At 36.8% G+C, this 26216-nt stretch overlaps 2 protein-coding genes across 9 annotated transcripts; both read right to left on the reverse strand.

The window, feature by feature from the left end:
* Positions 1 to 952: 952 nt before the first annotated feature.
* On the reverse strand, positions 953 to 6585 carry LOC138125294 (uncharacterized). Of its 3 annotated transcripts, XM_069040536.1 has the most exons (9): positions 5674 to 6006; positions 5483 to 5617; positions 4386 to 4452; positions 4238 to 4333; positions 3881 to 4178; positions 3467 to 3723; positions 2885 to 3411; positions 2553 to 2782; positions 953 to 2490 (listed from the first exon to the last, which is right to left on the reverse strand). In XM_069040536.1, the coding sequence occupies exons 4-9, from the start codon at positions 4313 to 4315 to the stop codon at positions 1238 to 1240; spliced, it is 2643 nt and encodes an 880-aa protein (XP_068896637.1). In that variant the 5' UTR covers positions 4316 to 4333; positions 4386 to 4452; positions 5483 to 5617; positions 5674 to 6006; the 3' UTR covers positions 953 to 1237. The 3 variants fall into 3 exon arrangements, with proteins under 3 accessions (XP_068896637.1, XP_068896638.1, XP_068896636.1); XM_069040537.1 differs by lacking the exons at positions 5483 to 5617; positions 5674 to 6006 and adding an exon at positions 6135 to 6585; XM_069040535.1 differs by lacking the exons at positions 5483 to 5617; positions 5674 to 6006 and adding an exon at positions 6030 to 6585.
* Positions 6586 to 7170: 585 nt separating this feature from the next.
* Positions 7171 to 25857, reverse strand: Pfrx (6-phosphofructo-2-kinase/fructose-2,6-biphosphatase). Of its 6 annotated transcripts, none has more exons than XM_069040542.1 (7): positions 25488 to 25857; positions 9570 to 9695; positions 8966 to 9519; positions 8692 to 8910; positions 8405 to 8639; positions 8224 to 8351; positions 7171 to 8115 (listed from the first exon to the last, which is right to left on the reverse strand). In XM_069040542.1, the coding sequence occupies exons 1-7, from the start codon at positions 25675 to 25677 to the stop codon at positions 8023 to 8025; spliced, it is 1545 nt and encodes a 514-aa protein (XP_068896643.1). In that variant the 5' UTR covers positions 25678 to 25857; the 3' UTR covers positions 7171 to 8022. The 6 variants fall into 6 exon arrangements, with proteins under 6 accessions (XP_068896643.1, XP_068896644.1, XP_068896646.1 ...); XM_069040543.1 differs by having other exon boundaries at positions 7171 to 7546; positions 25488 to 25849; XM_069040545.1 differs by lacking the exon at positions 25488 to 25857 and adding an exon at positions 10846 to 11206.
* Positions 25858 to 26216: the final 359 nt, after the last annotated feature.

Here is a 26216-nt window from a genome sequence, read left to right on the forward strand (position 1 = left end):
TCGTAGTTGACTATAATCAACTACTCCAAGTTCAAATGAAATATTTTCAAAATGGTAGCACTTCCGGAAATACCGGAAATCGACGCCATCTTTATTTTTTTTAATGGAAAAGCCTCTTTTTGACTTCACATTACGATTCTACGTAGACTTTAGTGATTTTTATGTCAACCAATCTCTCGCTGGGCAAACTATAACAATGTTTTCGTATATTTTAATCTGTAGTTAAATTTAACTCATGTTGGTGAAACCGGCCCTAGATGTGTTATTTTATTACTTATGAATGAAGTATGTACAGGGTTATTCTAAATGATTGACTGTCGAAGTAGGCGTGAAAACTGAATGTAAAATTTATCACATCAAAGTGATTAAGTGAGTACACACCGTTCACACACGAGAGTTAAATTGGGTGCAAAACAACTCAATATTTTTAAAATTGATTGCAAAACAACTCAATATTTCTGGATTCAATCGTTAATTTAACAAAAATAAATAAAAACCTCACCACCGCACTCCTCACCTAAAAAATGACAGTGACAGTGACAAAACTGACAGTTCAAATGAAAGCGGCAAAAATGTAATAACATGGGCATGGCCTACTTCGACTACAATCATTTAGAATAACCCTGTATATATCCAAAGCTTTGACGTACTTTTGTTAATGTAGATAAGGATTTAATTTTCTTGACATATCGCACTGTGCGTGATATAATGATGAATTAACCAAATCGTTATGCCTTGACCTTGCGGTGCTAAATTTTCTTATAACTATGAAAACATTTATTTGGGTCTCTGAAGGGGTAACCCTTAATTTATTCAGTTTCCATATTTTCAGTATCAGCATTTATGCATCTCATACCACATAAGTACGTTACGAATTTTGTCATTTGTAATTACCGTATGTAAATAGAGCGTCTTTTGTTTTGTATAAAATGAAAGTATGAAAAGACGTATGTCCTCGTAAACAACAATTTTATTTTCAATTTTGTCCTGAAACGTATTTTCTCTCCAAAAATGAAACAACATATTGTACAAATGTTGGAGGTAAAAGAAAATGTTCATGCTACAAACATTGGTATTTACAACTGAAATAAAATCATCCATTTTGAAGACGAAAAACTCTATACTTTAACATTAGAAAAATAATAAAAATAATACAGATTTGGTACAAAATATTCGAATACACATTTCTGAAACTAATACGAAATACAATAAGAAATAAATAACGTGGAAATCTATCTTATCTCTCTCGGTACCAGCGGCCCCTCGGCCTCCGCAACATCCTGGGCGATTTTGGAGACGCGGGCATCCTCCTTTGCCCCCTGTTTGTTCGTTTGGGAGAATTACTTCGCTTTGCCGCCGGCTCATTTTTATTGTCTATGTTGTTTTTATCCAGTTTTTGTACACGAACGTACGGCTGATAATGCATGTCAATGTTAAAACCGTCACTGTTGTTCACTTTATTCGTTAGTACTTTATCTGAATTTACATCGTCACTTTTGTTTTCGTTCTTTCCTACCCTGTCAGCGTTATTTAAATCACAATTAGTTTCTTCTATATTTACATCACCTAAACTACTTTGGTCATTATGGTTATTGTTTTCACTATTTAATTTCGCTACACTTTCTTTCTTCTTAATACTATCAGTCGAATTCGTGTCTTCACACGCGTCAGAGTCTGCGTTAACGCTGTAAGAATCTACCGTACTATCGTCGTCCTCCTTGACCGCGTGATCCCTCCTGAGTCTCCTGCTCCTGCTCAGCGGCCAACCCGTCCGATTCTTTTTCCTTTTCCCCGGTTTCCGGCCCGGCTTCGCGTTAACCACCTTTTTAGAGGTGTTGATGGCGTTGTCTTTATTATTTTCGTATACACTAAGAATATCTTCGATGCCCATTTGGCCTTTGAACTCGATCTCTTCATCGTTCTCCACGTCCACTTCTGATAAATTTTCTTCACACGCACTTGCGAACTCGTCTTCAACGTTCTTCATCATGGAAAAATAATCCACCTTCGACTTTTTCGACGATTTGGTCTGTTTCGGCTCCTCTAAAATCGTCGGTAGATTACTCCTGAAGTCCAGATCGCTTCGTCGGGACTTCCTTTTCCTCTGTTGTATCAAGCTGCTGAGAATTGCGAGGGTCGAAGCGTGTTGTCTTGGTGATTTCCGTGGATTCTTTCCGTTTCCCGTCACGTTAATCACGACGCCCGATTTACGGCTTCGTTTGTTCGATCGCGACGGCCTAATTTCATCTAAAGTACTGTTGGAACTAACTTCTGTGGCACTTATTTTGCTGTCTTCGTCTTGATTGAACGCTGTTTCCACGCTCGAGTTGCTGGCGTTCGGGTCCGGGGTGCTGCAGGTTACCGACGTCGAAGCCGACGACGGCTCCATAAGGCATTTTTTGATCTGATTGTACTGCGACAGACACTCTTGCGGATCGAGCGGTGGCACGTAGTCGAGCTGATACGGAAGAATCAGAGGATCCCAGTAATCTGAAACGGTCAACGAACTGTGATCGAAGAGCGAAAAGTGTGGGTAGAACCGACGGACTTACTGTCGTCACTCAAAAAAGCGTATTTTTCCTCGCCTCGGTCTCGCCTTTGGAAAGTCTTATACCAAACTTCGTTTTTCGGGACGCTCTCAAATGAGAAATTGTAGTCTTCTAAATTGAGTTTAAAATTTTGATCCGTTTCGGAATAATCTGGTTCGTTTTTTACTAGGCAATCTCCGTTATTTTTCGATTTCATAGGAACTGGCGACAAGTAGGAGCCGTGATACCTTAACCTGCAAGCGTTGGCGTTAATTTAATGCTAATGATAGACGTGACGTTCGATCGAACATCACGTTTTATAAATGAAACATGTACAGTTTCGGAAATACGCTAACCTAGAACCGGGCATTTCAAATTTGTAATACTTTTGATTATCCATTATGAACGCTTCGGCGTGAGTTCTCCTCCTCTTCTTCCCTTTACTTTCGGAACTTGTACTGTGCATCGATTCGTCATCCTCAACTTTAATTTTTTTAATATCGTCAGCGTCGCTGATGGAACTGTTGTCTCTTCCCTCGTCGTCGTCCTCTTCTTCACTGGTTTCGTCTTTTTTAGGAAACAAAAAATTTTCCGCTTCATTATTCAAACGTACCAACTCGGAACTGCGAAGCTTTTTAAATTTCACTATCAAACCCTTATCGTCCTCTTTATTCTCATTGACGGGTGTTTCCGGCCTCTTCACTTCGGGGTGCAAATGCGTGATTCCCGAACGAAGTTTCGACGATAAAACTTCTACTTTATAATAGCTTCTGTTATCTACAACTAATCTTTCATCTGCTGAGATCCTTTGTCTGTTGCAAGATCGCTTGGGACGTCCCGAATTCCATACTTCGTCGCTTTCCGCCATTTGATCGGCAAGTTTCTAAAAATAACGAAAAAAATTATTCCATCGATTTACTTAAAAAAAAATGTTTTACAGCTAAAAGTCTGGAACTTGATCTCAATTCTCGAAATTCTTTAACAACCTCGGGTTTCTCCGTTAGGCTGTCTTCTTCGAGAGGCGGCGTCATGTAATTTATATTTTTTCTTGAGCGTAAATGGTGTCCTGACTCGCTTCCCACAGGAGACATTGGGGAGTCCTTTATTTTGTCGCACATTAAGGAAGAAGTACGCGTTCTCGGCATTTTGTTGCGTCGGCGGTCAGGAGGATAATCACAATGTTTACCATTTACTTCTAAAAAAAAAAAAAAAAAACAATGGAAAAACCCGACAAGAAAAGTTTGGTTGGGTTAGACAAATGTCACAGACTTGTGTAAGAAGATAGCAACAAAACGTGTTAGGTAAGCGAAGTGTCAAATTCAAACGTGAAAGGCGGGAAACTCGAGACTCACCAATCGAATCGATTCCATCCAAGGCCAGAAACGAATGGAAACCTTTTATTGATATGAAACCGCCATCTTCACCGATCAGTTTTAAATGTCTTTTGGACTGGATGTGATCCTCAAGACTGCTATAAGGTGCGTGACAAATTGCACAATAACCAGACTGAAAAACCGAATGGATGCGTGGCCGTCTTGATCTAGTCTTACGTGTCATGTTACGCTCATTTGTAGAGCGATTTGGGGAAACTTTTTCGGCCGGTGATTTATTAATACCCAAGTGGCTATCAATCAGATTATTTTTTAAGGACTAAAACGAAAAACAAACTTTATTGGTTTTATCTTATCTAGTGTCATTCTCGGACGAACCTGTTCCAGTTCGCGAAAATTGCTAAACTGCCTTTCCAACAAAGCTCTGACTCGCAACCTCGTTCTCTTTTCAAACATGGCATCACCGAAGACGATCTGAAAAAATATTGTTCAGTGCAAATCAACGCGGTGAGCTCTACTGACTTACTGGATTAAGTTTCCCATTCGAATCATTGGAATTTTCCAAGAGATCAATCACTCATTTTCGAGCAATGCTGAAAGGAAAACAAAATTTTAGGTTAAAATAAGACGAGAAAAACATACACAAAAATAGATTTGGGCGACAATTGACAGATGTCGCTGTCGCAAGTGAATCAGTAGGGTGTGTGTGGTGAGGCAAGTTCCCACTCAGCGGGTCGGATCCGAGTCGCGTCACTCTAGAGAAAATAAGGAAGAGAAAATGTGTGTCCGAAAATTATGAAAGCAAATTGCTGAGAACGATATGACAAGACAATGGTCTACATGGTTTGAAATTTAAATCCAGTTGGCGCTGTTTATTGAATTGAAACGTTGCCAAATGTCGCGCCTGAGCGATTTAAATTGTCTTGGCAAATGCGAAGCCAAATGCGTTTTTCCCTACAAATATGCGAGGCATTTCATCTCGTCGTGATCGGAAACGTCAGTTTGCGTACGAAACCGCCCGTCCTTCAAAATAGCGAGTTTCTAGAAGCCGAAGCGATTGCGAATCCGTCGCTCAGAACGGCAAACATCGGCGATATTTTGATTTCCAATTTGAGCGTTTGCTGCGCGTTACAATGTGTCAAAACTGGCCAGGTTCTGGAAAGAATCTCGATTGATTTGCCCGTTTTGTATGTGGCAACCGGCAAAAGCGCGTCCATCCGTCAATAAAGCATCCAAGTGCGCGTTGTCAGAATGTGCCCATCCCGGCAACGCCGCATTCCCAGTGTGGGCCCGAGGGGGAGAGGCGTGTGTAAAAACAGTACGAGTCGGAGCGTAAGCGGGTCGGCCGTTTACCTATCCATGCAGTTATGCATGCACTTGGATCGAAACTTTACGCGACAAAAATGCTGACTTGACCACGAAACACAACATGACAACAACGCGATATCCACAAAAACAAAACACAATCCGCACAGTAGATGTTGCGCAACCAAGTTGTTACAGACACTTTCCATTTTTGCGTACCCCAGATGGGAACGCGCACCCCGAAAATACCCCCCGGATACGGCCCTGCACTCCCCGGTTCCCCGTAGTAATTTATAAATAAACCATCGCCAACCTAACCTAGTAATTGTTGATTGTCTGGCAACGCCACACCAATGCGACTGTCTTTTTTCCCCCGACTAATGTGCACTCGTACTCGAAAACAGTTTATTGAGGCAGCACTCGACTAGTTACAGCAATCACAAGTAGGACGTCCTACAATAACACAATTATTATGTAAACACCCAACTATTCCAAACGTCAAACTGCACCGTTTTCTAAATAAAAATCCGGACGAAATCGGTCAGTACGGAGCACTGACTGACAGAGAAGCGATAGAACGAAACAAAAGCCGATCGGTCAAGTGAGCAGCGGTAAGTTCGGGGCCCTGTTGCTCGCCGTGCATGGCCCCCACATCACTAAAAACACAACCAACATGAAATTCAACACGAAAACTGCGTAATTCGACGACACCGAATGCTGACACGGAGTTAATTCGGAGCGACAGACCAGTTTCTCGGCCGCCGACTGTGGTTTCATCGCCAACTGGGTTTGCAGAGCTGCGGCTCAAACAACGGCCATTATCGTACGCTTGCTTCTACACGCCCTGTAACGGGTTCTCGCTCACCTTTTCGTTGATTTAACTCGCTCGCTACGTTCGAACTCACTGTTTGGTGTTTTAAATATGCATGCACACTCGTTTCAAACGACACAAGCGAAAAACGCGAATTACCTCAATTTCAAAACATTTGGGAATCCGCCACAATGAAGTTTTGCAATTAACCAATCACAAGTTGCGTTCACACCGCCCCTGGTGGGCAATTAATTAAACTGGTCCGGTGCCAAATTTCAAATCTTCCACGGTGCGTCGTTCGAATTAATCGTTTTCGTGGTTTGTGCGTCGTTCGGATGCCACCAGATTTTACACTTGTTCGAAGAGCGTCGCTTCGAGGTACGAACCGGTCCGGTTTCATTTTCTGCACGCATCACACATGCGTTAAGTAAATTTGTGAGTCATTGTAAAGGCCAAAACGAGAGCCGTACGATTCGTCATGACATCGCCACACGATCCTTCCTTTCAATTATAGAGCTGTTTTTTCATATTTAAATTACTCAACTCCTTGTACAATCTCTCAATAGAACTATCAGTTTGCTCCACAATTTTACAACTGACTGACCTTGTTCACTTTTCTTTCTCTTCCACGCTTCGCTGTGGCTTGGTGTTCGCTGAATAAATCCACAACTAATATCACTGGTGACATTCTATTTAAAATTCCACTTTCCTTATACTATTTTTAGTTATGTCCAATAAATGTTACCGCCGCCAGTCACATTAAATAAAACTTGACATATAATAATATAAATTATCTAATCGACAGTTTGTTAATTTAAATAATCCAATTTTGTTTTTAGTTAAATTGTGAGTGGGCTCTTTTATTACAGGAGTAAATTCTCACGGGTTATGCAACCAGTAATTTATTCCTACTAGATTTACTCCGCAACTGACATTTCGTAATATTTAAACAATACATTTCCAAATACTCAAATCAACACAGTATAATATTGAATAGTTAAAGTAGTTATAAACTTCTGATGCCTCGTAGAAGCCTCACGGTGATCGTATAATTCTCGCCCACATTCTACCATTTTCAACAAATTGCGTTACATTCGTTACAGCAAAGATGATGTCAATATTTGTTACTAATACCTTTTAATTGTTAGTTTGATATAAAAAAAATCAGGAGTAGAGGAGGACAATTAAAAGAAGGTTAAAAATAAAATCGTCTTTTATATTTAATGGGCAAATCGTCATGTTACAATATAAATTACTAATACATAAAAATAAGATTAATTTGATATTACATTGGTAAATTACATACAGTATATATTACTGTCTATGCACATAAAAATTGGAAATTGCCATAAAGTACATAATGGATCAAAGTCTCGAAGAAAAGACTAAACTACACCATCGCAATGGTTAATAGTATAATATATTAACTTAACCAGACAATTGGTACATCACATCAAATATTCATTTATAATTACTTAGGCACCCTGTTTCAGTCGGTCTGCTTTAGACGAACTTTCGCATCAAGTTCTGTGCGACTTGAATCTGAATCGTTCCTCCAATTCACCAGGAACCTTAAAACATTATTTATTACTATCATATTATTTAACTAAAACCTGCTCTGTGTAAGTACTACAACCATCTAAGCGGGAAAAGCACAAGAGTGACAGAAAGCGAAAAATTGTTGAGGAAGTACAGACTAAATTCGAGGATGTACAGTGTGTTGGGTCACCATAACCAACAGAGGGTCAAAAAAGGCAAAAAACATTTTTTGGAACCTCCTCCATTGTGTTCAATCATTTACAATTCAGTCTTGATTACAAAATTAAAACGTTGAAATTAACACAATAAATTAACGTACAATGGAATGTAAAACCTGAACACTTACACAACACACTGGGCTCTAATAGAGCGTAAATGGAATGATCTGAGCAAGAAATTTAACCTACTCTAACAGTCTCGTATCGACAACAACAAAAACAAAACATGGAACAATCAAAACTAATTTTTCTAAGATTACGACGTAGCATTTTAGTTGTTTTTATGCTAGCTAACTCTTGTTATTTGCATCGTTAGATTGACCATCATTCTTAGAATGACCGTCAATGAGTTGAGTTTCGACTTGCGCGATTTGCCCTGGGTCCTGAAACAGTGTTTTGTTTTCACAGATGACATGCAGGAATGATGTTAATAAGGATATGACTAAGCGTCAGTAGAATTGCAAGCAACGCTAAACCAATCTGTTATATACCTTTGGTTTGTCTCTGTGAGTGTCCACCGCATCTATGGGCAACTTGATGTGTTCGACGCGACACCCGTACGCCACCGGCGTCAGTTTGATTATGGTATGTAAAGGAACACGCAAGTAAGGCAACTCATCTGGAACACACATGTTTCTAAACTAGCCCGAAATCGCTCGTAAGTATACTCACCAGCTGATTTATCTAAGAAATACGCCAGCAAACAACGTAAAACGGCTTGATGAGACACCACTAAAACGTTACCTTGCCTTTCTAGCTCCATAATGACGGGTTCGAGACGTCCTACGAGATCTTCGTAGCTTTCCCCTCTGGGGTATCTGTAAGCGAACTTGTTCTGGTCTCTCGAAGCGAACTCTTCAGGGTATTTCTCTTTGATTTCTTCGTAGGTCATTTCTTCGCATACGCCCTGAGACACAAGAAAACATAACATTTGATCGGAAAATGTCGTAGCAACGTACTGCGTCGATTTCATTCAGAGACTTCCACCGCTCTTGCGGCACGTACAAACCGGCCACGGTCTGTATGGTCCTCTTCAACCACGACGTCCATATTCTGAGACCTTCGATATGTTGCTCTTGAATGTAGTTAGCCAAGGCGGCGGCGTAATGTTTGCCCCTTTGACTGAGATTTGAATCCCCACCGATTCGACCTTCCAGATTCTGTTCGCTTTCGCCATGCTGAAGAAAAACCGTCAGTGAAAAGTCACAACCGACAACTACTCAACACGCTTACTCTGGTCAGATAGATAGTTCTTGGAGTGATGTGGATGTTCATCAGGTAGTAAACGATTCTGGCTTGAATGTGTCCTTCGTGTTTGTGCACCAAACATTTCTCCCCCGTGTTGTAGATCTTCATGAACGACACGTCCTTCTCTTTTTCCTCGTCCAGCTGCTGATACCTCTCTTGATAGTGTTGGATTCTCAAGAGAAAATCTTCTAGAACTGCATCTTTGTTCATGTTAACGTAATCCGGACTGCTGACTTTCACTTCTTTGATGTTCTGCTCGATGATTTGAGGGTCGTCGCAGATCGATTCGACGAAGAACAATTTGTAGCCCATCTTGTTGACAACGTAGTCTTGGATCATTTTTCGTCTTTCCCTCGTGGAATTGGTGGCGTCAAACACGGCGACCTCACCGCCAGATTCCAGCCACTGACAAACATCTTGCAAGGCCTCGATGGCGCACTGTTGTCTCAAAGCCATCGCTTCTTGGTTGTCCGGGCGGAAGAAATCGTGATTCTTGTAGGCTGTGGTCGCATGGCGACGGTACTCGCCTAAGTTGAACACTAAAAATCTTCCGTTAGCCGAGAAAATTTCTACAATTCACAGGTTGTACCTTTGGTGTTGATACCAATCCAGTTTAAGTAACGAGACAATTTTTTAGAGATGTATGTCTTTCCTCTGGCCGGAAGGCCAACCATGGCGATGACATGCGGGCTGTTGACATAGTTTGCTCTCTCACCTTAAAATGAAACACAAAAAAACCAATATTAAAAAACGGAGATATTTTTGGAGTTGTGATTAATCAAAAATTGCAATCAAAAAGTCAAAGGTTTTTTTTTAAATTACGTAAAAATAGTTCAATGTGTTTGATTGTAATGGACACTCTGATGTAACGAGAACTGTTTGTTGTCAATCATGTGTACAATCGCATCGGGTTTAGTTTGTTTAACCTTCAGCTAACTTTTATCATTGACATGTTAACTTAGCAATTTCAATAAAAAAATACCTATCCGGAGAGAAACGGCCCTCTGGAATTGAGATCGACGTCTCTTCAACATTGTAATCACAGGTGCAACTTACTTAAAAATTAAAAACAACTAAAAGTTTGTCATACAAAACATGCACACAAGTAACATTTAATTGACATTCACAATCGGAGTGCGAAGATAAAAAAATGCATCATAAAGTTACTGTCTGCAACCTTCGTCCACACTTATTTTTATTTTCTCTTTTGTAAATCGTTATATACCGCAAACAAGAACACAACTGGTAAAACAAATATAGATTCACGTTCACGCACACACACATACACACTTTTCCATTGAAAACCTACACTGTTCGGTTCTTATTAATAGAAAAAGGCCGCCACGTGGTATCAAATACCTGAAGTGGGGAGATAATGATGATAAAAAAAAATGTCTGAGATTCAGTTTATTCTTGGGCAGAGATAACGAACTTTGATATGAGACGTCATGCGCAAGGTGAACTGACGTCTTCCACAATCCAAAGAATGAACATCTGTTACTCAATTATTATTCATTACTTAACAATTTGTGCAATCGTTTTGTTATTGTCTTACAATACCTAATGACACAAAAATTATTTCGGTAATAAGCACTGTTGAGAGACTCTCATGTACTGGGTCAATTAAGTCGGTTTGGAGTGGGAACGACTTAAGTGATGCTAGCGATAAAAAAAAACTTAAAACAACAATAGGCAACCATAAAAACATTGCGCTGGAAATTTACTGCCAGACGATAACAAATCCCATAAATTGATTGTTTCAATTAATTTTAATTGATTCCGAGATATTAAATCGTTGTCAGTTTAGAGTAAACTGTACAATGGAATGATTTGAAGTGGACAGTAAAAAATAAAGCTCGACATACCTGCACTTTCCCAAGAGTTCATTTGACTTTTTTTTGTGAAGTCACCGTGGCTGTTGTGGTTAACATGCGCCATAGCAAAGTATTGTAGATATTGAACGATTTTTGTTAACTGATAAGCGTTGGGATTTAACGGTGTTGTTCGCTATTGGTTCCCCGTCTAGTAACACGACTAATAGTTGTTCCAGCAATTTTACTTCGTCCTTTCTAAATAACGTGTCGTCGATCCGGATTTTCGATAAGAGCGCATGAATTAACAACGTGTTTGTCTGGTTGCTGACCGAGACGACCGAACTCAAGAAAGAATCGCAGTTTTTCGCTTCAATAAAAGCGGATTAAATTGTGAAACCCGGACCCGAGTGAACTCTCTATTACAAAACCCAACACGTCTAATCAATACTTTTAAATAAACGAGAAAATACACATTTTGCGTATTTATTGCCGGCTCCTGGTATACGTCGACAATCAATACACCGTCTTATTTCAAAGGCGTCTGAGTCTAAGTTTTTTTTAAATCTTGATTACATGCGGTAGTCAGTCTTTGGGGGTAATTGAAGGAAATCTCGTGGATTCTCATTAAAATCATTACAAGCAACGGGTTAGGGATACTCGGTTGATCTATTAAAAGAGTAAGTGGGAAGTTCGCTTTGAGTCGTCGAAATTAGATGGCGCTGCTTGCAAAGACCCTGACATTGGCGGTACGGTTCAATCAGACCACTTCAGCTGAAACATCTAGTCTTTTCGTCCAACACTAACACGTTTGACATGTGCACGTGGCATTATCTTTTGATGAAGTGGAAAAAAAGAAGTGAAAAAAGACGGATGTAATAGGAAAAATTATCTACAGTTTTAATGACTTTTGACAACACGTGATTGCGATAACCTTTTCGTAAACGTACGGCAAGTGACTTGGCTGTAAATTACCGTATGTCATCGAAAATGGCACTATGATATTATAATAATGGGAAGACAATATTTTGCTGATAATGTGGTCTGACGCAGCACACTATCTGCTTTGTTTTAATTAGTATTAAATTTTCAAAGCTAACGTTGTAAGTCTTCAGCATAGAACATACTTTTCTGAAAATAAATAAATAGTTAAGATAATACATAATAGAAAGCATCTGGTCTAGATGAGCAGCACAAATTGCTGAACACAAAAATTATGAAGCAGCACTACTGTAAAAGTCACCACAACACAAAGAAACACTAGATAATTTGTAGTTCTGAAACTGCGAATTGCTAAGTAATTTAAAAAGTCATTTCATACTGTTGACCTACAGTATTAGCAGAAACTAGTAATTACATATAGAACAGCAGACGTAATCATGACGAAATGTTACAACCGAACTGTAACATTGAACTGGTTTCAGAAGACTTTAAATTGTATGATAGTTTAATTAATAAATTCTCAAATCTCGTATTGCATTTTTTATTTAAACACCAAATAGTAAAATATTCTCACTTACACTTACACTGTTTCTTAGCATATTGAAAATCGATAGTAATATGCATCCCTTACGTTTTGTAACATTTTCGGTGTGATTTACCTAATTTCATGCGTAAAACCGAACACTATTGAAGACCTTACGAAACGTATTAGGCATGAAATTAGGAAAATCACACCGGAAATTTTACAAAACGTAAGGGATCCATGTTACCATCGATTTAATACAAACGGTACCCATTTTGAACAATTGTTGCATTCAGGGATGAGCAACCTTTTTTTACAACGGGCCAGCTTCAAATTTAAAAATGTTGTGCGGGCCGCAGTTAAGAAACATGATAATGATGAACTCAAATTATATCTTTATACCGAAATAAAATTCTCAATGAGAAATGTGGCATTGCTTCTTGGTCATCAATTGGTCTATATTTGCAGATATAGACGACACAGCAACTCGCACGCAGCTTTCTAACCGTACATTATTTAATCTCGATCGATGATCGCTTTTAATTATTTTCATTGCGGAAAACAATTGTTCGCAAACATAGGTACTTCCAAAAAGTGTCATTATTTGCTTTGCCTAATCGTGGGGATTTTTCTAAACTTATGTATTTTTGGTAGAAATTATGTGTCAACATTTTGAAATTTATTTCTTAAATCCGTGTCGTTTTGTAAATCTATTAATTCCATTTGTAATTCATCCGGAACTGTTTCCACGTCTATATTAAATGGGGAAGAAAAAATGTTAAAACTACGAACGGTTTTTTCTGATCTAAATATTTTAAATCGCGATTCAAATTCCGTTAATTTTTGTAAATGCTGGGCATAATTTCAGGTTTCTGAAGGGTTTTCTTTTTTTAGGTGTGCAAAATGTGACATGTTGTTTGATAAGTGATAACAGATGTTTGTTCCAAATTTTAAGTTTGCTTTCAAAAGCATTAATTTTATCAAACATGTTATGAATGAACTGGTCTCTTCCTTGAAGTTCCATGTTTAAGTCATTCAAATGCTGAGTTATATCGACGAGAAAGGCAAAATCACACATCCATTCTTTATCTTCGAAATGGGGAAATCGATATTCTTTCATTTCCACAAACAATTGAATATCATTTTTTAAGTTATATACACTTTTTAACATAGCACCTCTACTCAACCAACGCACTTCTGTGTTGTAAATTACATCACCATATTCACTTCCCAAATCTTTTAAAAACTCATTAAATTGGCGGTGATTTAGTGACATTAGGCATATTTAAAATTTTTGCGCAAAGATTCTGTTGGTGAATTATGCAATGGTTAACAAAAGTTTCAAAAGTCAAAATGTAAAATCTTTAAAGGGCCGCGTGAGAAAGTGTGGCGGGCCGCATGCGGCCCGCGGGCCGCGGGTTGCTCATCCCTGCATTAAATAATGTTCAACTTATACAATTGGTTTTTATTTTTTAGGCTTTGAAAATATTCAGGAAACAAATAGTGCGTTGTATTTTTTGCGAAATGGGCTTTCGAACGAGGTGTTACTTTGTATACCCTTCCATTAAAAAAAAAAAAGGTTAGGAGTGGTTGCCAACTTCCGGGAGCAGATATGCAAAAACCACATAAGTACGCCAAAATGTGGGCAAGGAAAAACAAAAATCGACCTGTTCATCAATGTCCAAGTTATGAATTTTATTCCAGTTAAAGTTTCCACACTATATTAAATAATAAAAATTTTCCGATCATTTTCATTTTTCTCTCTCTTTCCGTTTTTGCACAATGACGCCATTGCTATTTTTTTAAACGGCAACTCCCATTTTGTTTGAGATTTGGATAGATAGATAGATAGATAGATAGATAGATAGATATTCAATTCTGACTTATGTTCCTATTCATCATGATGAGTGATGACCTTTAGTCTGATAGTTTCTAGGATATTGATTTTTACAGTGAAAATAAGGTGAAATTCCAATTTTACACCGAAATTGAAGAAAATAATTTATATAAAACATAAATAATACATGGCTATATTTCGAGATTTCTTAATCAACAAACTAAAACAATAAATTTAAAAAGGTGCACATTTCTGAAACAAAAAAACTCCCACATCAGTGCATAATTAAGATATAATGGAAAGGAATTTGTTGCGTGACTTGAAACGATCTCCAGATTTCACCTTACTAAACGCTTTATGGGGTTATATCAAAAACAAGGTTTACCTCAATTGGCCACCACTCTTAAGCAATTGAAAGAAAAAATCCGGGAAGATTGCGGCCCCATCCAGCTTGACACTCTCCAAAAATTATTAACGTACTGCCAAGAAAATGGCAACCAGTTTGAATGTTTACTTTGATTGTTTGTTTTTGTTGCATAATACAGGGTTATTCACGAGAAGGGTATTTCTGAATTTCTTTTTACGGCAACCCATTATACACATTGCAACAAAATCTTGATTTGAAATTTTGAAAATAATTATAACTGAATCCACGATGGCTCTTAGTTTTGTCTCTTGACGTTAAAGCAAAAAATCTTTGTCAATTCGAAAGATGTGTTTTTACAATAACGACGCAAAGACTGACATGCTCCTCATTTATGGAGAGTGTGGAAAGAATTCTGTCGCCGCTGCGGATGTTTAGAAGCCGATGGTAGACACTTTGAACATCTTTTACACTAAATTAATTTGTTAATTTATTTGTTGAATTTTGATTAAATACAGGTTATCTGTCAATCGGACATTTCTCACAAATCTATCCAACTTACTTTGATTTCTAATTTAAAAGAAATAACACATTTGATTTAGTAGTTAGGTACTGCCATTGGTATTGTTGGTTGCGGCAAAATAAAAATTCAGAAGTACCCCTCTCGTGAATAACCCTGTAGATATTTATGCATTAAGGGAGATATGAACACGATTTTTCCCTGAGGTTGATAAGTCAACCGACTATCTCCCGTGGTGCATACTATATTTTATTTCAGTCTGTACTTAAAGTTAAAACTTTCTTAAAAATATTTTGCAGGGAAAATTGCGTGAATATAGGTATAGTTGCTGTGGTTTGGTTCTCATGAATTTGTTGTAAACAATGTGGAAGGCGAAAAAATTTGAAATATCTCGAGTTGTTTTTCATTATGTGTATCTATGACGAAAAGAAAGAATACCTATCGTGTTACTAAAAAAAAAAAAAAAAAATTATCTTCAAAAATATGCATTCTGGACGTTCTATTGTTTTAGTTTCTTGATATGGATGTTACTTCACTAATACATATTGAAATATGGCAATCCAGCCATATGAATATTATTTTCAATGTAAAATGGGAAATTCACTACCACTTTGTTTTTACCTTTACCTTTACCAAAGGCCATAAATGGCACCTGAGCATACATTAAAATGTAATAATCTATCCAGATCTACAAAAAAATATACGGTATGTTCCCGGATTGAGTTTACAAAAGGGAAACATTTTTTGTTTTTGATTTCACGCAAAAACTTCAGAGGAATAACATTTTTTGCTTCATTTGAAACCCCCATTTCTGTTATTAAAAAATCTTTTTCAACACAGAGGAAGACTTAAGATTAAAATAAAAGGAAATGCAGAAAAAATAGTTCTTGCTCAATCAAAAATGTTGTAAACTCAATCCTGGGACGTACTGTATATTTGTTGCCAAAAAAAATTGGCAAGGACAAGAAAATTTTACCATTACATATTTCAAGCAGTTAAAAGTGTATTGTTCGGATATTCAAATTGCTTCAACCATTCATTAGGTACTGCCATATTTCTAAGAATATTTAATTAGGAAATTACTTTTCGTGACACAAGGGCAAATTTTCTATAATCTTTAAAAATTGTCTTTTAATTTAACGTTTAAAAAGCAGTTTTTTCCATAAACTCCAATGATTATAGTCTCTTCTCTCTCACGTCTAATTTTACTGAATTTCCCCTCTTGGGTTAAATTTTTCGATAGGCTGAATAGGAAGGTCTCAGATAACTGTCATTAAAATTTATGTTTTAAAACTGGTGTCACTGTGAATTGTTCAAGGTTCGTTCGACCCAAGGCGGTCACACAAACGTACGCAATAAATGCTGTATGGTATAAATTAAAATTGATAGAAGAGGATTTACTGTCTTTCAGAACGACTTGTACACAGATCCATCATTCACTGGTGCTAAAGAGGGCGGTGAATTCATTATGAGCTTGTTTACCTGTCCATAATGTACGTTAATACCTGTGTCAAAATTATAAATTTTAATGAGAAATGTCGTAGACATCTTTGTTGTTAATTGTTACTTACTTATTTGTGTACAGAGCGGAAATTAACTATTTCGATTGATTCAATCAGACAGTTTTCATTTGGGGCTTCAGTAACAAGAGCAAGAAAGTAAACAATATTAATTCGCTGCTTAACTAGTCACGTCTTATATCAGATACGACTGTGATTTATTAACGCCTTTTGAATTTATTGATAAGTGATATAACTTTTGTACAAGTTCGTATAATCTTGACCAATTTTGAAAACTACACATTCACACTGCTGTCATTTCTGTTTCAGTTTGTAATTCGGGAAATAACTCTTTAATGTGAATGGACTACCAGAAACAAGCAGAAAAATTACACGATCGCGTATTTTAGTGTAATCTTCTAATCTGGACATGTCAGTCGTGGAATATTCACTATCTTAAGTACGTAAACCATTAGCTGGTATCGGTATAATCATCATTGATGTGATGACTTATTGACAATTGACCCATTTTTATCAAGTCTAATTTTAAAAACGAACTCGATGAAGTCTGGGGCACAGAAAATCGACAAAGATGTCCGGAAATGCAGCAAGTGTCGTAATTGTGAGACGATTGTTGTTGGGACAAACTGTGAACATTTTCCGATCACCCATTGTCCATGGAGCGGTCACGTTAGTCTATCGTGGCGTTTAAAAATTCTCTAATTAAATGAAACTCGTTCAATTACGTTCGCGATAATACGGCAGCGTTGTGTGTTTTTCAAATTACCGAAGAGAAACTTTCTCGTGATGGTGATTTCATTTTCGCGGATCACGTGACCCAGTCAATATCTTGGCAATGCACATTTTTATTGTGTGCAACGTCACAAACGATTTGTACAAACAGTGGCTTGGTGAATGGGCCGTGTCGGGAAATATTCCGCGTGGTGTTATTCCATTTCATCGGACGCATTTATTCGTTGTAAATTTAACGGCAAACAAACCGGAACATGTGATAAATAGACGCCGACCGAAAACGTACACGAACGAGTTTCACTGTCAAAAATTGCAAACGTGACAGACCGATCCTGGTCGACTTGCAGCTTTTCAGTGTGATCTTGGCCATTTCGATCTTGCGCCGGCAAAGCTCGAGTAGTTTGGAGGATGACGCCGCCATTTGGTCATACTGCGAATTTTTTCGGAGTTCAATGCGAGATCACTGTTCGATGACATACTGTTTTCAAGGTTGCCATAATTTCATTCCGCAGGAGAAAAAATCCACTGGAGTACCTTGATAATGACCTCGAGTAAAGACACATGACTGCCATTTCGCAACATTGACGACGAGTGTCACCCAATAAGTATTTATAAGACGACTATTTTTAGTCAGAGATTGATGGGAGTCAACCGAGCGATCGGAGAAGAAGTGAAGCAGAATAGAAGAACGACGCAAAAGTCCACCGCCACGAAAAATGCAAAGTGCAAGTTCAGAAAGTCACAAACCAGTGCTTTTAGTGTGTTCGCGAAAGTCCGTACTCCTAAATTGGGGTCAAAAATTTCTGCTCCTGATGAGATAGCGCACGTCATTATGCAAATTAAATTAAAATTCCGCGTGATGATGAATCATCATCCAATTCGGTATTACGCAGGGATAAGATTCACATGATAATTCGATGTTTTGGAATAATTGTTGTTGTAAATATTTATTAATGAAGATTTTCGATTTATGTAAGTAAGATCGCTTAACGTCATCTGAAACGGGTCAGTAATTTGCTATCACTGTGTAATCGAAATTATCAAGAAAAGTTGACGTCGGTATGTGACCCAACAAAATTGTCACTATTTGTCATACAAGTCTCAAAATAATTAAAAAAAAAATAGAATTCGGAACGAATTCCATGAAAGACAATGAGTTTTGGTGACTAAACCAAATTACCAAAAATGGTGATGATTTCCATATGTAATTATCCAAAGAATAGGTACTAACCTTGGTCATTTGTTGCACGAAATAAGATGGCTTCAACGTATAATGGTAACACACATTAAGGTTGATAATTCGTTATAGATGCATTGTGTTTAAGTGTTTATCAAGAAATCGTTATCAGAAAACAGTGTTATTAATTTTATGATAATGGTTTTAGATTTAAAATTTCGACAGAGATGAATGGACGAATTTTGATACATTAGGTATAGATTGTTATTAATTGTCCAAAAATCCAATATTCATTCATCGCGTTCTTGCGTCGTCGAAGTAATTTTTGCATATAAATTTGTTATTGAAGGTGAATGTGTTATTTAAACAATTCCACTGCAGTGGCACCACTGCTATTGATCGAAAACTGTTATTGTTGAGGCTAAATGTGAATGATAATAGAATTCTGGCAAAGTCCAATTTACGTCAAACACCAACCCCAAACAAAATATGTGGTAGATTATTTTATTTTTATTTATTAGAACACATTCTGACACAATTTATGTGTAATATTTTTAAACTGCAATCTTTATAATCAACAAACAGGTTGAAAAGTAATCGTTTATTTAGATATGTCTTTACGATTGCTTCCACATCATTAGCGCTACAATCCAATAGGTTTGAATGGATAACTACCAAATGCTATAACAAACACACTGGAACGTATGATTATTTAAATTTGTAAATGCGAAAAACAGCGTAAATATCAGACGACGTGACACCAGTTTACAAACTTTCCTATTCAAGCAGACTTGTATAGTAAGTTTTGGTTGTCAATGTCGTTTTAAAATTTCGTCGTATTGTTACAAATTACTTTTTTCCTGATTGATTGTGTCCAATAGAATGTCAATAATTCGTTGAATTGTCAATGGTTTTTTGAAAATTGGTTAAAATCATGGCCCCAATATCATATTTTAATGTAATGAAGTAAGAATCATTTCATAAATTTTGTTTCATATACGATACGTTTCATTTGATCAATAACATTTGACAAGAAGAACACAATGTTAATAAATTAATGTCATAAGTTATCCCTCTTTCACACTTTCTATTGTGTCAAAAAATAAGATTGATGACCAAAATTTATGTTCGCGACTGTTATCTACAAGACGAAAATTCAGTTTTTGTTTTATACAATGATATAAATATGTAATGCCTATTCACATATCAAAGATGAAATTAAGTGACTTGTTCAATTACGCGAATTTACATATCAGATGCTTTTTAAAATTTGAGCTCAAAGTTGGCGTTGAAAAGTCGATTGTGAACGCACTACGAATTACGAATCAGGTGTTTAAATCATTTAAATCAAATTTAAAAAACACCCGATATAAAGAATTAAGAAGAACATACCTACAGGATGTAACAGAAATAGGTGCATTAATTTTAACTGGTAATAGAACTCGTCAAAAGGAACAACTTTTCTATTTACCATTTTGCCGAAAAACGATGTTTAATTCCAAAAAAAAAATGGAGAAATTTTTCACTAAAATAGCCCCACCCCACTAAATACTGCAATGACTAATTGAGATCAGCGCTAATATGAAAAAAACGTCCATTTACATCCAGAAAACGTGTTTTAACACCGAAATGGAAATTCACACAAATCTACCCGTATAGCAAAAAATCCACTTCGTAAAAATCTGGTTGTTTCACGTATTTAGGTAGCTTAGTTTTGGAGATATGAACGGTTTTAGGAAAATCTTTCCTACTTTTTTAAGCCATTACGCAACGTTTTTCGCCAAAATGGCAGAGAGAAAAGTTGTTCCTTTTGATGAGTTCTAATACCAGTTAAAATTAATGCACTTATTTCTGTTACACCCTGTATGTATATTATAATTTCACACTTAAAGGAGATAAATGTTTATTTGCGTAAGAAGTTGATTTGAAAAAATGCCGTGACAATTAGCATGGACCACTCACGTCAAATACGACGTCATATAAATTAAAGAAATACATTATTTTTGTTTGTGGACTTGTTAGTGTTTTTGATCATTTGGACTGAATAAGGGTCTTTTTCAAATTTCTAGTGTCCCAACTAACCGGAACCTACTACAACACTCTTTTGAGAATTGAATTCATACGTATCGTAATTTTAGATAATGTTCAAATCCATCCACATGTACCCATTGGTCCGAAAAAGGTTTCCTTAGTTGGCTTTCCTTTGCCTACTTTTATACAGGGTGTAGAATGGATTTTCGATTTTGGTACATTGGCACTTTCCGTGCAATAGTGAAAATCCTCCGATATTGGTTCCCCTAAATATTTTCCAACAAAAACTTAACACAAGAGTTGTAAAGTAAAAAAATTGTACCTAAACCTTTTTCTAATTCTGGTTCTGTTAGACAAAAAAAAATCTACCGATAAAATAGTAATAGCCATGACTCCCGACAACAATAATAGTTATTTGTATCACAAGGCTCACTACAAAAAAATATTCTTTCTAAAGTAGTCCGCGTAAATGTTAAAAACATTCTACTGCCATCTCTCCATTCTACAATTACGTCCCACAATCAAAAACATATACTTTGTGTTATTTTAAAGTGTGAGAAATGTTTGTCTACAACAGGTGTCTAGGAGTAAAGCATTCCCGCTATTTTTCATACAGGTTTGGGTGACTTTCGTTTAACTAAAACTCTGTGTCCAATTGTAAAACTTCGTCGTGAAATGATTGCATGACTATTAACAAATTACCAAATTTTTCAAAAAGAGTAAAATCAGGTAATTTTTTTTTTACTATAATGTATGATCACAAAAATTATGATCTAGATTCTAGATTCTAGAGCGTCTGTGAAAAACGAAATCATCGAAAACGTGTGGCGCAGCTTTGCATTAATACACATAATTACAGACAACATAACCTAACTTTGGATTTTCGAGTTACGAAGTCATTCTATAGTATCTACGGAACGGTGACTCGTTCATGTAAGAACCGTTCTCAAGCCGAAACAATTTTTGATCTCCGTTCATGACAACTATCTTAATACTGACATTTACCACTGGATTGTTCAAGTTCACTTATACGTTTTCAAATCTTTTGTTTTTCACAGCCGCTCTACATTTTAACTTTAACATATGGTAGGTACGCAATACCTAAGTAAGCTGAGGACAATCAATTTTAAAATTACGTATTTATAAGTGTCAAAGTTCCATCTTTGACGTCAACATGGTAAAATGGAAGAGATCAAAGTTTTTAGTTGTACTTTGTTGTACAACTAATCAGTTCTTCTCGATAGGCTCAATGAATAGATCTGTCCGTCGTTATCAAAAGAGAAGATATTGAAACGAACCCTGCACCCGATCCCCGTTTTTAACGCATTGTTTACAGAATTCCGGTATTGACTTTTGCTCTTTTTGTTTCAACATTTTACTATCAGATAAAATCGACGTAAGTGAGTCAGAAACGATGCTCCCGTCCCAAGTCCAAAACGTAACCTTCGCCATGTAAACAAACAGGCGAAAACAAACACAAAAAATGCAGTGGTTCGTTTTGATCGAAACGTTCAATAACGATATCCGCACAAACATTCGATTGTTTCCTAAAATTCAAAACACGCGAACCTGCCAACTTGGCACTGTTACAAAACCTCGGCGACGACAATTCCCGACACACCGAATATTCTTGAAACCTATTATCGATGCAACAATTAAATAACAACAACCTTGTCCCTTTTTCCTCTCGGCCAGACCGTTCAATCATCCTCCGGAGGGAATCCGGTGTGTGACGGTGAGCACACACGTCCTGTTAGTCACGTACTTGCTTCGGATTGCACCACGGTCTTTCCTTTTACTTTCGTGGATCGTGGACGGCGAAGAGCCCGACGTGTCAACTCAGATGTAGAGATCGGAGCCCACGCGACACCGATCACGTGCTCCTTTGCGTCAGCGATTCTGATAACACTTCAACGGTTTTGCTTTTGATTAGTCGTGATGAAAATAAAATTACCATAAACAAATTCATTTACGATGGGAAGATACGTAGTTGGTTGTACCTAGCGATGAAGAGGAGATTGTCGGCTACTACTACCGCTAAATATACCGCGTGGACGTCAGAAAAAAATTATTTTTGGTACACACTTTGCCAAAAATTAAAGTAAATATAGGTACGTCACGCTAATGAGGAAGATGCTGTTACTGGATCGTACACTCTGTCGATGCAAGTCGTTACAAAAAAGCAATACATATTTATTTATTTACTATTGGGACAATCTTTTCCTTAAATACACTACACAATGTCAACGGTCATGGCAATATTTTTATTATTACACTTTACATACACGAATAATAAATAAAATAAATGTTGCTAATTTTCATTTACATTTTTTAAACTTAGATTATTTGATACGTTTAAGCTGACTTTAGATAAAGCATGTCGTATCTTAGCTCAGACGTGACATCTACGTTATTATGTATGACACATTAGAATTAATGATTACACATAAATCTTTCAATTCTCTAAAGATTTGTATCTAATCTCTAGACATGCACGACTGTCCCGTGTTGCTACGACCGTTCTAGTCAAGTTTTCCGTTTTAAAAAGTCATCGTATGAACTATGTTGTCGATTACTGTTTAAGCCTCCGTTACTTAAGCTCAATAAATATGAAGATCAAAGCAATGTTTGTTAAACGGCGCACTTTTTGGTGATCAGTAAATTTCATATTCGGTGCTTAAACAATAGTAAAAAGATCATAAAAACCATTTTAAAGTACCCATACTATTCACGTACGTTGGTTTAATTCGCCGTTACTTTTAATTTTATTCCAAAATATGCCATAAACAAACTGTAAAAAAGCGGGAAGTGTAAATTTTCTTATCTTGAGTTGTTGCAATTTTTTTTTTTTTTTTATAAACAAAATGCTAGGCACAGAACATTTTTCAATTTCGAATTACAAGTTCAAATCTAGACCAACAACCCGTCTTTCCATTGTTGGCTCGATATAGGTGTTGAATTATCTGTTTATTATTAACTTATTTGATTCATTATCAATATGGTTATTGACGATATAATTTTTGATATGACTAAACCGGGGCAATTGAAAAACACAATTTTTGCAATCCCGGCTTTATTATGATGTTCTGATAAAATAAAATTGTGTACTAATAATGCCCCACCATCAGGAGACATGAACCGACAAAAAGACGGTTAATAATAAACATTCTAGAATTGTTTTCGAATCAACCAACATTAAAATAACAATACAATCAATAATAATAGTTCCGTTTATCTTAGAACAGTTATACAATTTTCCAGGAATATTAATATCTTTATTGGAGATTTGCACTTAAAAGTTATCGAGTTAATTAAAAAAGATATGTAATGATTAAATAAATTTTATGTACTACGTGTCCCTCCATTCAGACAATGTGATAAAGAAGAATTCAAAACTATAATCGATATTCTATTTCGACGACCTCTTTACATTGCGCGGTGTCGATTGAAGAGGACGAACAATAATAATTTAAGGACACATTTGCTTTACACCAACATGGGTTTCTAGAATGTTCAGTTGCAGACATCACAACGTTGCCCACTTATCACTTGACTAAAAGCCAATTAAATGGAGTCAATTTTATTTTTTTAAATGTTGATCCAGTTTCAGTTTGATTGCAAAGATTACTGCAGACAAATACAATGAAAAATACACTAATAATAATAAATGATGATTTACAAAATGTTTGTAAATCTCTTGAAATGGTAGTATACTGTAAGATTAACTAAACATTGAATAATTACAGGTATGTACAGGTGCAACACAAAGTCGTTTTATTAAAATAAAATTAATCGATCTTTTTTACAAAATCAATTAAACATAAAATTAATAAAGTACATATTAGCTGGTTCTTGTTTAACTTTTTTCTCGTTTGTTGTTAATACATAATATATCACCTAGTGTTTGGTAAGTAACTACTATCTACATATCACAGAAGCTGTTATCGTTGACCATGACTATATTATACTTTAAGATCAACATAAAAGAAGACAAAAAAAATGCGACAAACTGTAATGTTATCATGTAAATAACTTAAAAAAGCCAGAAAAAATATGAAACAAAACAGTGCGGAATAATGAACTAAACTTCTGTAAACTGTGTAACGTGATCAACCGTTTTTCTCCCTTCTTTCTTGGTGAAAATCTCCGAATTCCTTTATAATTATTTGCAAGTTTATTAATTCGTGGCATTTACCTGATGATGCAATGATATTTTCTCAATCAAAATTCGGGTTAATCGATCGATTTCATGTCCCAGACAATTACCATATGCATTATTGTGAAATTATCAACAATAACATTAAAACAATTCCACCCGCATCAATCATCAATTAACACACGTCTGGATGCAAAACTAATGTCGCAATTTTAGTTTCGTTTCGGCGAAATGTTATGTGAAAGGCGTGTTGCAATGTTTTTCTCTATTGGTAATTTTGTTTAAATGACAGGTGCATCGTGTTAGCACCGAGGAAGTTGTGTAGCAACAATATGATTCTCAATTTAGGGAATCATGTTTGTCTGAAGATCTTTTCGGATGGAAGACATTGTTGTGGGCTTACATATTTGGCATTTGAAAAGAGTTTACATATTTGCAGGTACCATTTCCAAAACTATGACTTTGCTTCTGATTTTGTAAAAAAAATACCTGCTAGACCCTCCAAGATCATTCTTTTTTTTTTCAACAAACATTTCAAATTTAATTCTTTTGCAATTCTGGCAGAGCCCCTCGATCTTTTTTTACATAACTATTTATAACATCCCGTAAAATTTTGTGTAATAGTATGGAAAACGTGAAAACAATAACCCAGTCCTCTAGTCCAATCTGTGGGAATTTTTTAGCTGAATCCGCTATCAAGCACGAGCGCAATTAGTGTTAATAAAATTGGAATTTTTCTCTATTATTATTACACAATTCGCGTTCAGCACGTGTATAACGGTGTGGTTTGCGCCGGCGTGATTTGACATTGACATTTTGGAAGCAGATGTTTTCCCGGTTTAATTGTGGGAAATTGAAGAGTAGCGAGCGGCGCGCGTGTGAATTAACCCTTACCTCTGATGGGAAACGGCTTCGTCTGCACTGTTTCCGTATTTGGGGGCAGCAGTCTCTTAGTCTCCGGTGACATGACACTGGGACATGCCTTCACTTCGTTGATTTTCCAGTATGTGTAAGGCCCCGAGCCCACTCCGCAGCCGTTCCGCACGCGGAGAGACCCACGTAGAATGTCTAAGCCACTACTCATTCCGACACGTTCACGCTCACTTAGGTTATCTCGTAACAAACACAATCAGCTACTGAGCGAAACTGAGCCGAGTTAGTGCGGTTTTACACAGGTTGTACACAGGCGCGTCGCGATAATTGGAGAGGGATTGAGGATTGCAGCGACCAATAGCGAAACGTCTAAATCATACCACGGACTCGCTAACAAATGCGACCGTGGCTGGATCTCGGTTTTACGGGGATGCGCCAATATAATCGGCAAATTTTAAACTGACACTTGTCACTGTCTAAATTACTTTGGCTGGATGGTGAAGTGAGTACTTGATTTTTGCCAACGTAGAATGTTTGATGATCTTTTCTAGAGCTGGGAAGCATCCCAGTGATAACAGCACAAGCGCCATCTGCTTCTCAAAATTGCAACAATGATAAATCCGTGTACCTACCTGTTACGGACCTGTTGAATTTCTATTTTTATAACCACTGCGTCTGCACTAACTCTGGTGGCTACTTGAGATGATAACAATACCAATTGGATTCAATATAAATAAACACTTCAATATA

Source organism: Tenebrio molitor, chromosome 3, assembly GCF_963966145.1.
Source record: "Tenebrio molitor chromosome 3, icTenMoli1.1, whole genome shotgun sequence".
NCBI classification, from domain to species: domain Eukaryota; kingdom Metazoa; phylum Arthropoda; class Insecta; order Coleoptera; family Tenebrionidae; genus Tenebrio; species Tenebrio molitor.

Excerpts from the sequence above, each read along its gene's own strand:
- LOC138125294 (XM_069040537.1), bottom strand. The coding sequence starts at position 4,315 with ATGTTTGAAAAGAGAACGAGGTTGCGAGTCAGAGCTTTGTTGGAAAGG. Across the intron at positions 4,179-4,237 it reads ATTTTCGCGAACTGGAACAG|TCCTTAAAAAATAATCTGAT; the intron begins GTTCGTCCGAGA and ends TTTTCGTTTTAG. Across the intron at positions 2,491-2,552 it reads CGCTTTTTTGAGTGACGACA|ATTACTGGGATCCTCTGATT; the intron begins GTAAGTCCGTCG and ends TGACCGTTTCAG.
- Pfrx (XM_069040542.1), bottom strand. The coding sequence starts at position 25,677 with ATGAGTAGTGGCTTAGACATTCTACGTGGGTCTCTCCGCGTGCGGAAC. Across the intron at positions 9,520-9,569 it reads GATTGGTATCAACACCAAAG|TGTTCAACTTAGGCGAGTAC; the intron begins GTACAACCTGTG and ends GAAGATTTTTAG. Across the intron at positions 8,116-8,223 it reads CTCACAGAGACAAACCAAAG|GACCCAGGGCAAATCGCGCA; the intron begins GTATATAACAGA and ends ACACTGTTTCAG.